Source organism: Scardinius erythrophthalmus (genome assembly GCF_964197995.2).
Source record: "Scardinius erythrophthalmus genome assembly, chromosome: 11".
Classification (NCBI taxonomy): domain Eukaryota; kingdom Metazoa; phylum Chordata; class Actinopteri; order Cypriniformes; family Leuciscidae; genus Scardinius; species Scardinius erythrophthalmus.
In genome coordinates, this window is record NC_138231.1 from 24,342,242 (window position 1) to 24,354,906 (window position 12,665).

A 12,665-nucleotide genomic window follows, 5' to 3' on the forward strand; every position below is an offset into this window, starting at 1 on the left:
CACACTGGCAAATTTAAAGAAAGAATTCGTAGAAAAATAAACTTTTTTATCATCATTTACTCATGTGCGTCTCTTCGAACATAAAGGAGATGCCAAAGCTGAGTCATTTCAGCACTTAAAACTCATTTTGGCCTGCAATTGTTCAATTATGTTGTCAACATCAGCAGTTTTCATGTTTCATGCCCTTACACTACTAAAAAGAGTACTTATTATGTTAAGAATATACTTTAAAAGAATATACTTAGGTGTGAACTGAATTTAATGTTTTTGGAATCTTAATAGTATGTTCAATGCAATTAAATTAAAATGTTAATTTATTTTAAATGCAATTATTTGACCTTAAAGAGTGCTTTTTTGGCACAAGTAGGACTTTGAGTACATTTTATATGTAATTTCATAACAACCCTTTATCTACAGTCTTTTATGGTAGCTAAAATATACTTCAATGGCATTTCTATTGAAACTTGCATGTCATGTATTTAAAAATATTGTGTAATGATGAAGTTGAAATGTAAAATATATACTTTAAATGTTATGTCAAATAACACAATACAGTTAAAATTATATAATTAAGTACTTTATATGTGCTTCAGTATGTTAGTCAACACATCAAAATAAGTGTACTTCTTTAAACCACAACAAAAGATCATCAAAACATAATGATTTAAATTATTTTATTATCCGCCACTTAAAAAAAAAAAGAGTGTACTCAGAATGTACTTAAGTGTGTTAAGAAACAGTCATGAAAGTGTACTTACACTTATAAATGAATATTATATTATCTGCAAGTACAGTTTTTTAAAGATATTCTTTTAACATATGAAGTTCGCAACAAGTGCACAAACTAAGCACACTTCTTAAGGCCCATTTACACTAAAGACGATAACTAGAACTATAAAGATAAAGGTATAATTCTAAAAATCTCCACAATACAAGTTCAACAATAATGGCAGAGAGGAAGGATATCATTGGAATTACTTTCACAATGTTTTTTTTTTCCCAGCTGATGAACAATAAAAACATTGACAGCCAATCAGAATCCATCCTGCTTTAAAGAGCTTGAGCATTTAAAGCGACAGACGACATAAACCGCAGCCCGTTTAGAATAAACTGAACATGTGGACGCTAATATAGTTATCTTTGTGGTTATCGTACTTGGTGTGAATGGGCCTTTATTCACAAGGGCTGAGCAACACATCATGACAGAACATCCAGTATTTAAACAAATCCAAATTAGATTTTTTTTTTTTGAAAGGTCAATTCAGTCTCAGTGTATGGAATAGAGCAGCTTGCATATTCTGCACATCTTTAATGTTCCTCTGAAGAACGTCATACAAGTTCTGAACAATATGAGGGTGAGGAAATTATGTAAATGATATTAATTTGTGGGTGAGCTATTCCTTTTCTCGTTGATCATGCTGTTACTCACCAAAGTCTATGGTTGTGTCCGGACGGGACATGTTTAAGGTCAACACATTGAGAGGCCAAATTTCCAGTTCATCATAGACCTGTTAAACAAGAGCAGAACATCATTGTGCGGTGTAATACAACAAGGTTTTTGAAATAAGTGTGTATAACAGGGAACAAAAACAACAACTTTGGACCAGTTTGGAACTGATTTTTAGTTCCAAAGCATTATCTATTAGTCTAGTTTTAGATGGCCAATGTCAGTCATTGTTGCAGTCAATGCTAATATATATAGCCCCGGTTTCACAGACAGGGCTTAGATTAAGCCAGGATTAGACCTTAGTTTAATTAGGACATTTTAATACCTTTAATAAACATGCCTTAGAAAACATTAAACATTACTGGTGTGCATCTTGAGACAAAATATTTTAAGATATGTAAGTGCAAGTCAGCTCGAACATGAATTTTAGTCTTGTCTGTGAAACCAGTGGCTGGAGTTTAGCTTGAACAATCTGCTTCATGAAGTGTTTTAGTCTCACCAGGGTCCTCAGCAGGTCTGTTGGCGCTGGAGTGCTTCTCTCCACATCGTGTCCCAAATGTCTCCTCGTGTGCAGGCAGTGCAGAGCCGGGTCAAGCTGCTTTACCTAAAAAAAAACATCCACTATTATATTCATGTGGTGAGCATTATGGAGCACAGAATGTGTAATGATTTATTGAATGATCTCAAAGCATATGCATCCTGTGATGACCTCAAGCTAGTGTGGAGTCCTCCTGCCACTTCACGAGGTCTGAACCAGACCACAAACGACAGAAAATTCTAACGCATGAACTTTAGTTGTTCATGTGTCCAGGTCACGATCTCTGTGAGAGGTGACTGATGAATTACCTTGCACGCCAATGAGAGAACATCAGAAACCAGAGAGTCCCGTTTGACCGGCACATTGATGACCTGACCGTCCGGCATGAGCACATAAGCCCGGCTTTCCAGGCTGCAGTCCCACGGGTGACCTTCAGATGGCGCTGGTAAATGCAGTTTGGTAAAGACGTCCAGCTTCTGCTGATGCATAGAGATAGAAAGGACCAAAAGTGAATAAAGTTCTAGTATAGAGATAGATGGTAAAGACCAATTACATAACATTACATAAAACATTACATTCAATTTTCACTTATTCTTTAAAATTATAATTATTAAATTTTCAGTTTTGATTCCCTGTGTTTATGAAAATAGATTTTCAAGTCAAAACAATGTCAAGAACAGCACCATTTAACAAAATATTTCACTACAAAACAGGTTGTTAATATTGCACAGTTTTTTTTTTTAAATCTCATCAGTCCAAAATCCCACTCAAGTATGCAAGTTGTATAAAACATCACTTAGCATGATTACTTCACCCAGCATTTTTCTTTCAGTAAGTAACTTGACGCTGGAACACTGTGTTACATTTACAGCTGCAAACAAAATGTGAGGGAAAATTTCCTCCTAAGCTTGTCTCTGCTCATGCTGGGTCAAAACCAGGTGCCAGCAACACTATTGTGGATCCTTATTCTGTGAGAGAGGGAGAAAGGGGGGTCACGTCCCTTTTCACTGACTCGACTCACACAGCTGTCACAACAACCTGCTGATCTGTTGACATTATGCAGTGCAAACAGATCAGGGGGTGGAGAAATGGCCAGAAATGGGGGAGGATCTTTCAGTGTAATTCTATTGTCCTTCAGCTGCAGCCTCAATATGGGGATTTGACAGTGCAAAAGCATAAGATTTCTTTGCAATGCTATTTTTAAACTGTTGCTTGCTAAGGACAATCTACTGATAAGATAAAACAACAGTCAAGACACTCATTATGAAAAAGCAGCTAATTTAAGGGGACAATATATGTGGGGTGATACAATTAATCAGAGCCATACCTATGTTTTTTTTCTGCTAAAAAAAAACAGTGACATTTTTTGCATGGACAAAAAGTATCAAGAACAAAACAATTTAATTACAATGATTGCATATGAGATAAAGTGCCTTCAAAAAAAGTACTTGCTATGGAAATAATATATTTTAAAAGAATATTCTTCAGTGTAAACAATGTAATGTTTTCTGAAATACGTAATTGCAATTGTATTATAGTGAAATGAAAATGTATTATAGTTTAAATTTATATTAAATGCAATTAGTTGAACTTAAGTGCTATTTTGACGTACTCAAGTAGGACTACAGTACATCCTTATATGTAATTTCACAATAACTTCTATTGTCTTTGAAATATGATTAAAGTATACAGGCGAATGTACTGCCACTTTGTGGTAAATTAAAATATACTTTGAAACTTGTGTCATGACTCATATTTAAATACTTTATAAAAGTAACTTTAAATGTAATATCAATATAAATATAATAGAAAAAAAATACTCTACAGTTAAAATTATAATCAAGTACTTTACATGTGCTTTATTATGTTAGTCAACACATCAAAATAAGTGTACTTCTTTAAACCACAACAAAAGATTATTAAAACATGATTATTTAAAATGTGCTTTTAAAGTAAATCTTTTAATATCACATTATTGCAAATTCCAATTTTTTAAATTGTAAATGTGTTATGAAATATAATCATGAGTTAATATAATATCTGCAAGCACTTTTCCGATTTGAAGTGCACAGTTAATGCAGTTTAGTGCAAGTGCACTTCCCACTAAACTTCCCATTTTCACAAGGGCTAACATGGATTCTCACTTGTTACATTATGATGTGTAGTAATGTTAAAGTGGTGTAATTACCTCTGAGCTGCTTTGCGTGGATGGATGACCAAATGATCCAGAGGAATATCCTTCAAATATCTGCATCACAAACACAAACACACATATACAGAAAAATTAAAAGCACGTATCATAAGACACACGGAGCAGCATCTGGGCTAAAAAAAGAAGCATGTTCTGCATTTCTGTGCCTTAATTAGAAGCCATCGATCTGAGGCGCCAGCTTTGATACTATTCTGATTGTAGATCACAGCAGAAATAACCATGAGGTTTGCTGGGAAATAATGAGAGGTCTGGAAGATGCTAAAATTATAGATCTATGAAAGCTGACGGATGGATCAGCCTTAATCTTGAGGGCAGAGTGGGAGACATGGCTTCCCCTCACCCGAAACACCCATGCGTCCTCATGCTAACACATAAACACTGTGTGCGTGTACAAACACATACTTATATAAGGATGTAGTCTATACAAACAGACAAGGGTATGCCTTGCCCTCAAAGCAAAACCTGAAATATCAAAATTGACATGAGCTTTGTTTGAGTGGTGAGGTGCATCACTGTCTGCATAGACAGCTAGCTACTTTCTAAGTATTGTAACTTAAATTAAACCTCACAAAGGACCTAATTGAAACACTTTTCATGAGCAACAATACAGTCAACTTCAGTCAGACGCGCACAAGAAACTCGACTTTTTCTTGCAGACGTGCACAAGAAACTCGACTTTTTGTGCAATTCACAACATAATCTGATGTTAGCATGTTGCTAAGCTAACAACACAATACTCTAATAAACTCAAAACAGACATATAACACAAATATTGGCTAAATCATCCATTTTATTTAGATGAAAATACTATTTTATCAATACCTTTTAGCATTGTATTCAATCTGACAATCAAAATTCAGCGGCTATCTTAAATTATGTTTTTCACAAAGCTTGTCGCAACACATTCTGGATGCATTGCTCCATGTTCAAACCAGCTGTATTACAATAAGTGACAGGTGACAAGCTATTTTGTCTGTCCACACTGAACACACTATACCATTATGTGATACAATCATAAGATTTTTGATGTTCAATACACATGAGAAATAAGTTATGAGAAACAGGATTTAGGACTGGGATTTCACTATTGGTTGGCTGACTCTGCAAGCAACCAAGTAACCAACACAAATATGTCCTGTTGCTTTTTATGGTCCAACAAAAACTCATATTTACATGGGAGAAATAGCTTTTATCCTCACAAGTGTGGTTAACGTATCTTACAAGGCTAATTTCGATGCAGAAATTTCAACTATATTTTGTGGGCAAAAAAAGGTCTGTATGATGTACTGTATGTAGCGACGTTCAAACATAATTCACTTTAAAACCAAGCAGCTTTCCCATTAGTGAACGTGGCAAATTTGTGTGACAACAACTTTAGCACAAGCAAAATCTGTGTGAAGAACTATTTCACCCTCATTTGAAACTCGCGATTGTCAGGATTCCTATTAAAAATGACTGCATTTCGCTTGCAAAATTTCAGTGATCAACAGTAAATGTGATCACAACTTAAGTTGACGTTAGGATTGCAAGTTATACTGAAATATTGCAAACATCGCCAATGTACAAATCGCGATAGGCATTACTCAAAGGTGCAATAATGGAATGATATTAATACTTCAAAAAGTTACGAAAAGTCTATAAGAGCTGGACATCCATAGAACAGTAGCAATACCACAAGTGAGCCATTCATCTGTGGGACAACAACTCTGACTTGACTCTGACTAAAGCATCTCACCCCTCTGGAAACAATCACACTGCCCCCTGTATCCCTGCTGAATCACCCAGCATCAGACACTACATCTGTGTGGTGGAAGTCTTGTGCACTCAAATCGCAAGCTGTCTCTCCTCTCAGACTGCTCCCAGCTTGCAGCAATTAACCTCATGCAGCTTGTGGTAATTCCCGTCTTTGGAATCATGCACTATTAGGGGCTGTTTTGACCAGATTTGGTCCATTTAAGGATGGATCATTATGAGGCTGGAACCGCTGAGCGATCGGCTCCGATCTCACGTGAGGCCGTCTACATAATCATACATGTGGATTTAAAGCTCATGCTCTGTGTTAACAAAAGCCCTTCAGAAAAGGAATGCTGATCTGGGCTTAATTACAAGAACTGATCCAGAAACAGTATTTCCAAAACAGCCCCCAAACACTTTGACGGGAGAAAGGAACAGGGCCACTGTGTGTTTTTCTGCCATTTGACCTCTAGAGAAAACTTTGATGAGTGGTTGTTTGTTTTATCCGGTGAGTGTGACAGTGTTTCCCACCCTGACACCTGTGGACAGCATTAACATGCTACTGTGAGACTAAATGAGTAAAACAGACCTATGTCTTAAACGAGTATTCAGTGCTGCAGTCATAAACACAGGCCAGTAAACCTCAGAGTAAACGCCTAATCCAAACTCACACTTCTTTTTGTACATATTGATTCATTTCAATTCGGATTAACATAATTTAAGGGAAACGGCTCCTTTTTTTATTTATCCTAATTATATCCTTTATTGTTAGGTTTTGGCAAGTCTCAAAATACAAGGTTCCCAAACTTTCTGGCCAGACTTTCCTTTACAATCTGACTAAAGACTTTTAAAGAGAAGCACTAACTTCAGTTTTACCTGGGACAGGGACTGTCTCTTTTCACAGTTGCGTTTGGTCAGACTGTCCAGTCCCTTCTGTGAAGAAAACAGTAGTCCTCGTTTGTTCCGCATACCTCGAGGATGAGAGCGAGATCGTCTCTTCAGGGTGGCCTCATCACGAGTGCATATCTGCACAAACACAAGCTCATTTAAAACATTTCTCAGAATCTTAATGCTCCATCATCTTAATTGAATTTTAGTGGTGTGTCTCAAAGGTACATTGTTTTAATGAGGTCTTTTTTTGGTATTTTACAAAATACCCTGAAAGCATGTGACGGATCCTCACCAGCGCATGAAAGGATGAGACGGAGAAAATTCCCAGACGACCAAGCACCAATTTAGATGGGCGTCCAGCAGTGGCTAGCAGGCTTTTTGGATTAGGCAGCTCTGTGCCCTGCAGGCTAGCCAGGTAACAGCGCATGCGGAAGAGCTCTAGGTTAAACTTCTCCAGGTTCTGTTCCCATTGCTGGATCTGTGGGTCAGAGATATAGGAGAGAGAAATGTGACAAATACAATTGAGAAAGCTATAGACATTTTAAATATTATATTGTCTCATAGATGTGCATGCTGGTATAGACATTTCTTTAAAATAATACTGAAGTTTGACTTTGGCACTTTACTTGTCATGCACGATTTGCACCTTAGACATATTTAGAAAACTAGATGTATTTTAAATTGTGTGGCTTATTTAGGAAAGGAGAGATGTGAGAAGGTAAAATCTGGGAGATTTTTAATTTGAAACAAAGACATGAACTATATGTGGGCATCAGAATATCATGGAGACCTGGCCTAGGCTCTTTTGACTTGGGCCAGGAAGCAATCTCCCAACCTCCCAGAACACCCAAACTTACCACAAAAAAGTTCTAGCAACACCCAGAACACAGTAGCTATGATCAAGAATTACCTATAACATCCAAGCAAACATCTAGCAATGCCCTAGGAATCACACAGAACATCTAAGCAAAGCAATGTTTTAACAACAACCCACAACACCCATGTCACTTAAAAATCTAGTAAATGTAAATAATGTGAATCACAGCAGGACATGAATGGGGGTTTCAGGTTTAAATGCATGTACCATACTCGGATACATTGAAGGCACGTGGTGTGGTTTCTATTCAAACACAGACATCAATGACCAAAGTGGCCAATTTAGCAAACCACTCTTTCTGACCTACTTGATTTTGGCCTTTAATCTTTGAAACAAACCACACACGTATGCATAAACATCCACACACACATCCGTTTTGTTCCTTACCTGGCTCTCAATAGCCTTCCTGTTCTTCTGGTCGCTGATGACGGACAACTGCAGCTCTGCCATCTTCTTCATTTTGCCATCCATGTCTATCTTCTGCAGGAGAGATCTGCTTTGGCTCTTCAGCAAACGTAGAGTGTCTTCCTTCCCCTGACGCTTAGCTAAATGTGATGCGCTGGCAGAGTGGATGGCTGTCACCCAGTTCTCCAGGTCTGTTTGGTTTGCAGCCTGCAGGTAAGAGGCAAGAGGTGTGAGGTAAGAGACAACATGCAGCCAAGAGTCAACAATGTGGAAATGGTGTATTGTGTAATATATTATATGATAAAGAAGGCATACCTGAAAGAGATAGACATCTCCATAGGCATTGCTGAGGCAGAAAACATTCTCTTTCTTGGGATGCTCAGGAACTGCCTGCACAATACTGTCCTCAGCAAGCACTGCATAATGTGGTGTGCATTCCTGCTCTGGGGAGGTCTTTCCATTGGATTCACCCAACAAAAGTGTACAGCCTACAGGAGACAGGAAAACAGATCTAAGATAGAGCTTCTAATAATGTAGAGGACACATTATCTATTACAGCTACTTTTTTAAGACTGAGAACAGAAAGATTCGATTTAACTGGCCATGCATTTTTTACTTGATGAAAATTCAGCATTGGTGTTAATCTGCATTTTGTGTCCGCTTGTTTTCAAGAGTACTATCTTACCTTTAAGCGTGACCCAATACTGCCTCCACTTGCGTCTTGCTACCAGCTCCAGTTTGCGGTCCTTGTGGAGGGAAATGAGGGGCTTAAAAGCCAGCCAACCAGCCCTCCGCACAACACCTTGCTCCTTCTCAAACAGGAAGTCCATTTGCTCCAAGGAGCCCATTGAGCCATTGCTGCTCTCCCCTTCACATTCCCAGAACTGGGGTCCATCAGCAGTTCCACTGCAACTGCCAGTCTCCAGGCCCTGCATAAAGTTCTCATATATGTTCTGCCTCAAGGCCGCACCCTGGTTCTGATGGCCAAATGGGACCGTTAAGGACCCAGAGCAGTCCAACTTTGTCTGGGAGGACATGGGATTCCAAAATGGTCTGGATTCCTCTAGTGTACCCCCAGCTCCACAGTTGAAAACCTCTGTAAAGTCCACAGTACTTGGTTCCTGAGGTTCCTGAGGCACATGAAGTGAGAAGAGGATGACAAATGTACTTAACATGTACAAGCAATGTACTTAACATGTACAAGCAATGTACTTAAATTGTGTTACAAGGTTGACACAATGTTGTAAAGCTTTTACACCCTTCCTCTGACTTTTCTCTTAACAACTCATGGTCAAATTATGGTCAGTTCAACAAGTATACCCTTTTAAAACATCTGTTAATCATTGTTTCAGAGAGGTCTGCCATCTTAGATTGTTTTACAGCATTGAAAGAAATGTCAACTTCAACTAGAACACTGAATAGTAGATGGAATTTCAATATGATAACATCAGCATGATTCTGGAGTCAAACAGGAAGATCTGCTATGCTGACAGACATGTGCTAATGCCCAATACACCAAAAAATTATTTTCTCACCTGCAGTCTCCGCTTCTTCCTACTCAGACTTCCCGTCCAATCGCTGAGGCGGCGGATGCGACTTTTGAGTGAGTCCTTCCTTGTGTTCCCATCAGGAACTGCTTTTCTGCATGGTAGGGTATGTGAGGTGTAATGCTGGGTTTCCTGACTCTCGTCTTGGGAGTTTGCATCCAGGGAAGAGGTCAGTGAGGCTTGGAGCTGAGGAGTGTCCTCAAGCTGATCCGCCACTAGGATGCCCACGGTAGGGAATGGCAAAGTCATGTTGGGATTTGTGTATAGATCAGATAATCCATTATGTTCCAAATGAAGGAGCACAGAGTCCCCAATACCACTGTCCCCCTCAGCGTGGTTGGTATTGAACCCATTGCTATAGGAATCACTGCTTGCGTACTGACTGGCATGAACTGTGGTTTGGCAGGCGAGGCTACCCATATGATTCTCAGACTGTTCTGTAGTGTACCCACTAAAACATCCAAGGTCCACTGTACGTGTGGATGAGAGTGTGGTATATCCACTACTGTTGTCTGAAGGCTGGCTGGTGGTGAAGACGTTGTCACAAAGATCTGTTCCATTCCCCCAGGGTGAGTCATACCATGAGCCCTCAGAGCTAAGAGAGCTCCCATTACTGGCCCTCTGGGTAACATCAACAGGTCCACTGAGACAACTGCTCAGTGACAGCTCAACATCTGGTTCCTTCCGTGCATTGGTAAACTCTACCCTCAGACTTCCATCCTCACGAAAAAGAACTTTGGGACTGCTCTTACTGTCTTTAAGCTCAGAACTGGGGCTCCTCATAGGGGCCTGGAGGCCTCCAGTCTGTTGTCTGCAGCCAACAATGAAACCATTTCCCTGGAATAAAATGTTGTCTTGGTGGCTCTCTGCACATATTTTGTCACTAGATCTCCCCTTAATGCAGTCATAATGGCGGGAGATGTAAGGTTGGCTGTTCTTGTGTGGTGAAAAAACATTTTTGGCCTTGTATCCAGACGTGCTCTCAGAGTTCCTCCACCAAGAGTGCGGGGACAGTACCTCCTCTTTTTTTTTTAGGGAGCTAGATTTTCCCTTACCAGGGATGATGAAACTGCTGTACTGACTATCTGTATTTCCCATTCTGATCTGTGAGAAAAATGGTAGCAAAACATCAAGCTGACAATTAAGTATCCCATTCATCCATCTTCCTACCTAACTCCATATATTTATATATCTGTCTAATCTAACTACATGAGTCTATCCATCCAACTATCCACCTATCCACACACCTAAACACAAACACGCACATTTAAAACAACAATATTGTATAGTAGTAGAGTTTCTTTTACCTGTTATAATGCCACTTGTCAAAGCACACAAAGATATTCCTTCATATTTCTGTTAGACGTATTCCTTTGCAGTGGTCATCCTCCTTTCCCAATGTTCTCTATGGCCGACTTCTCTCTGTTCCTGCCTTGTGCAGCATCTGACTCTCACTGAGATCCTTCTCCCTTCACTGTCTCTCTACCACAGCTGTTCCCCTCTCTCTCCATCGCTCATCTGTGGAGAAACAGAGGAAGGGAGGGGCATGTGTCAGTAACACACAGTCGGCTCTTATGTGTGCAGTCTGCAGTGGGAAGCCCCACTCCAACCCCCAACCCCAAATCTAAACAGACCTCATGCTTCTGTCCTGCTGCCACATTCCATGACGTAGCACCACAAGCTTTTACAAGGGTAGACTTCATACAACCTCACTGTTTATTTTCAGGCTAGGAAATTCCTCACAATTTTCTTTATTTTTTTGTCTGAACCATAATGGTTGAGTAACTCGACCCCTCCAAGCACAGTGTTTGGACTGAATATATGTTTGTGTTAGCATTGTTTTGTCTTAAAGCTACATTTGGAAAATATCCATAATGAACATTTTATTAGTGGCAGGATGAAGTGCTGCTGGCTGCTTGGGAACTTTCATATCCTGTGAACGTTATTGAGGGCTTAAGGGTGAGAAGGAACTTTGGGGTGCCAGAGCAGCTCAAGAGGATATGGACATGGTGGGTTGGGGGAGGATTATAAACATACCACCCTAACCATGACCTCTAACCGGGAGTGAGCACTGAATGCCACTAACACCATCTTCTTTCACACGACCAAGCTTCAATGAAGCAAGGAACAGTGCGCTGGAGATGCATCAGGGAGGCGGACGGCTGCTTCATTATGATAAGTACCAGCAGGCGGTGTGATGATATGCTTCGAACACTGTGGCTTTTTAAGACATGGAACACAGAAGCAGCCAATGTGCTTTGTCGATTCCAGACGCCGGGCTGCAGAGGGCTGAACCAGGGTATTGTGGGATGTATGTCCTGTCCCATTCAGAAAAGATGATCTGAATGGCAGTCGCTCACATTGTGAGCTTCTTTGTGCATCTCACTGGCCATCTGCTGCCCTAAGGAGTGAGATCAGTCACCCTCGACCCGCGCAATTCACTCATTCCAAAAAGAAGCACAAGACTGGGCAGTGCCAAACTTTACTAGAATTCAACATCCTGAGCCAGGAGCGGCTATGTGATAAGTCAAAGGCACTTGTTGAAGGATGCATGTTTATGTTTTGTTATGTATAGGTATTTTCCATCTGCTCTTGACACAAAGCATCACAGACCTTTCGTGAATTAAAAGTCAAGCATATGTCTGCCACTAATATTTCCCACTAATCATATGGACTACTCTTATGATACTTTTTTGATTATTGTAAGAAAAATGCTCTATGGACATTAATGAAACCTTAAATCATGTGATTTTTTTGATATTCATTTTTCCAACTTGGTGATCCAACTTATGATTTTTGCCAGGTGTACAATAAAACAGGTGAAAAATCCCTTAGACCTACATTGAAAGAGGGACACAAGCCATATATCTAGAATATCATAGGGACTTGGGGTAAGCTCTTTGACTTTGTCAACACCCAGAACACCTATAGAGTTTTGCACGGTCCACTCACATATAATTCAGGAACTATAAATGTTTAGTTATAAGTTAAAGTGGGACAGTTTTATTGATTTA

The 12,665-nt window shown here is 39.5% G+C and overlaps 1 protein-coding gene across 3 annotated transcripts in view; it reads right to left on the bottom strand.

Annotated features, from left to right (window-relative positions):
- Positions 1 to 12,665, bottom strand: part of tiam2b (TIAM Rac1 associated GEF 2b) — a 48,685-nt gene that overhangs the window by 12,841 nt on the left and 23,179 nt on the right. For 2 of the 3 annotated variants that reach the window (XM_081378189.1, XM_081378187.1), the window contains exons 1-11: positions 10,959 to 11,098; positions 9,640 to 10,755; positions 8,790 to 9,234; positions 8,420 to 8,592; positions 8,087 to 8,311; positions 7,115 to 7,300; positions 6,808 to 6,957; positions 4,174 to 4,233; positions 2,294 to 2,464; positions 1,947 to 2,051; positions 1,430 to 1,508 (exon numbers count right to left, since the gene is read on the bottom strand). In XM_081378189.1, the coding sequence (XP_081234315.1) occupies positions 1,430 to 1,508; positions 1,947 to 2,051; positions 2,294 to 2,464; positions 4,174 to 4,233; positions 6,808 to 6,957; positions 7,115 to 7,300; positions 8,087 to 8,311; positions 8,420 to 8,592; positions 8,790 to 9,234; positions 9,640 to 10,749 (2,704 nt within the window). In that variant the 5' untranslated portion in view covers positions 10,750 to 10,755; positions 10,959 to 11,098. Of the gene's footprint in view, positions 1 to 1,429; positions 1,509 to 1,946; positions 2,052 to 2,293; positions 2,465 to 4,173; positions 4,234 to 6,807; positions 6,958 to 7,114; positions 7,301 to 8,086; positions 8,312 to 8,419; positions 8,593 to 8,789; positions 9,235 to 9,639; positions 10,756 to 10,958; positions 11,170 to 12,665 lie in introns of those variants that run through there. The other variant, XM_081378188.1, reaches the window with a different exon arrangement.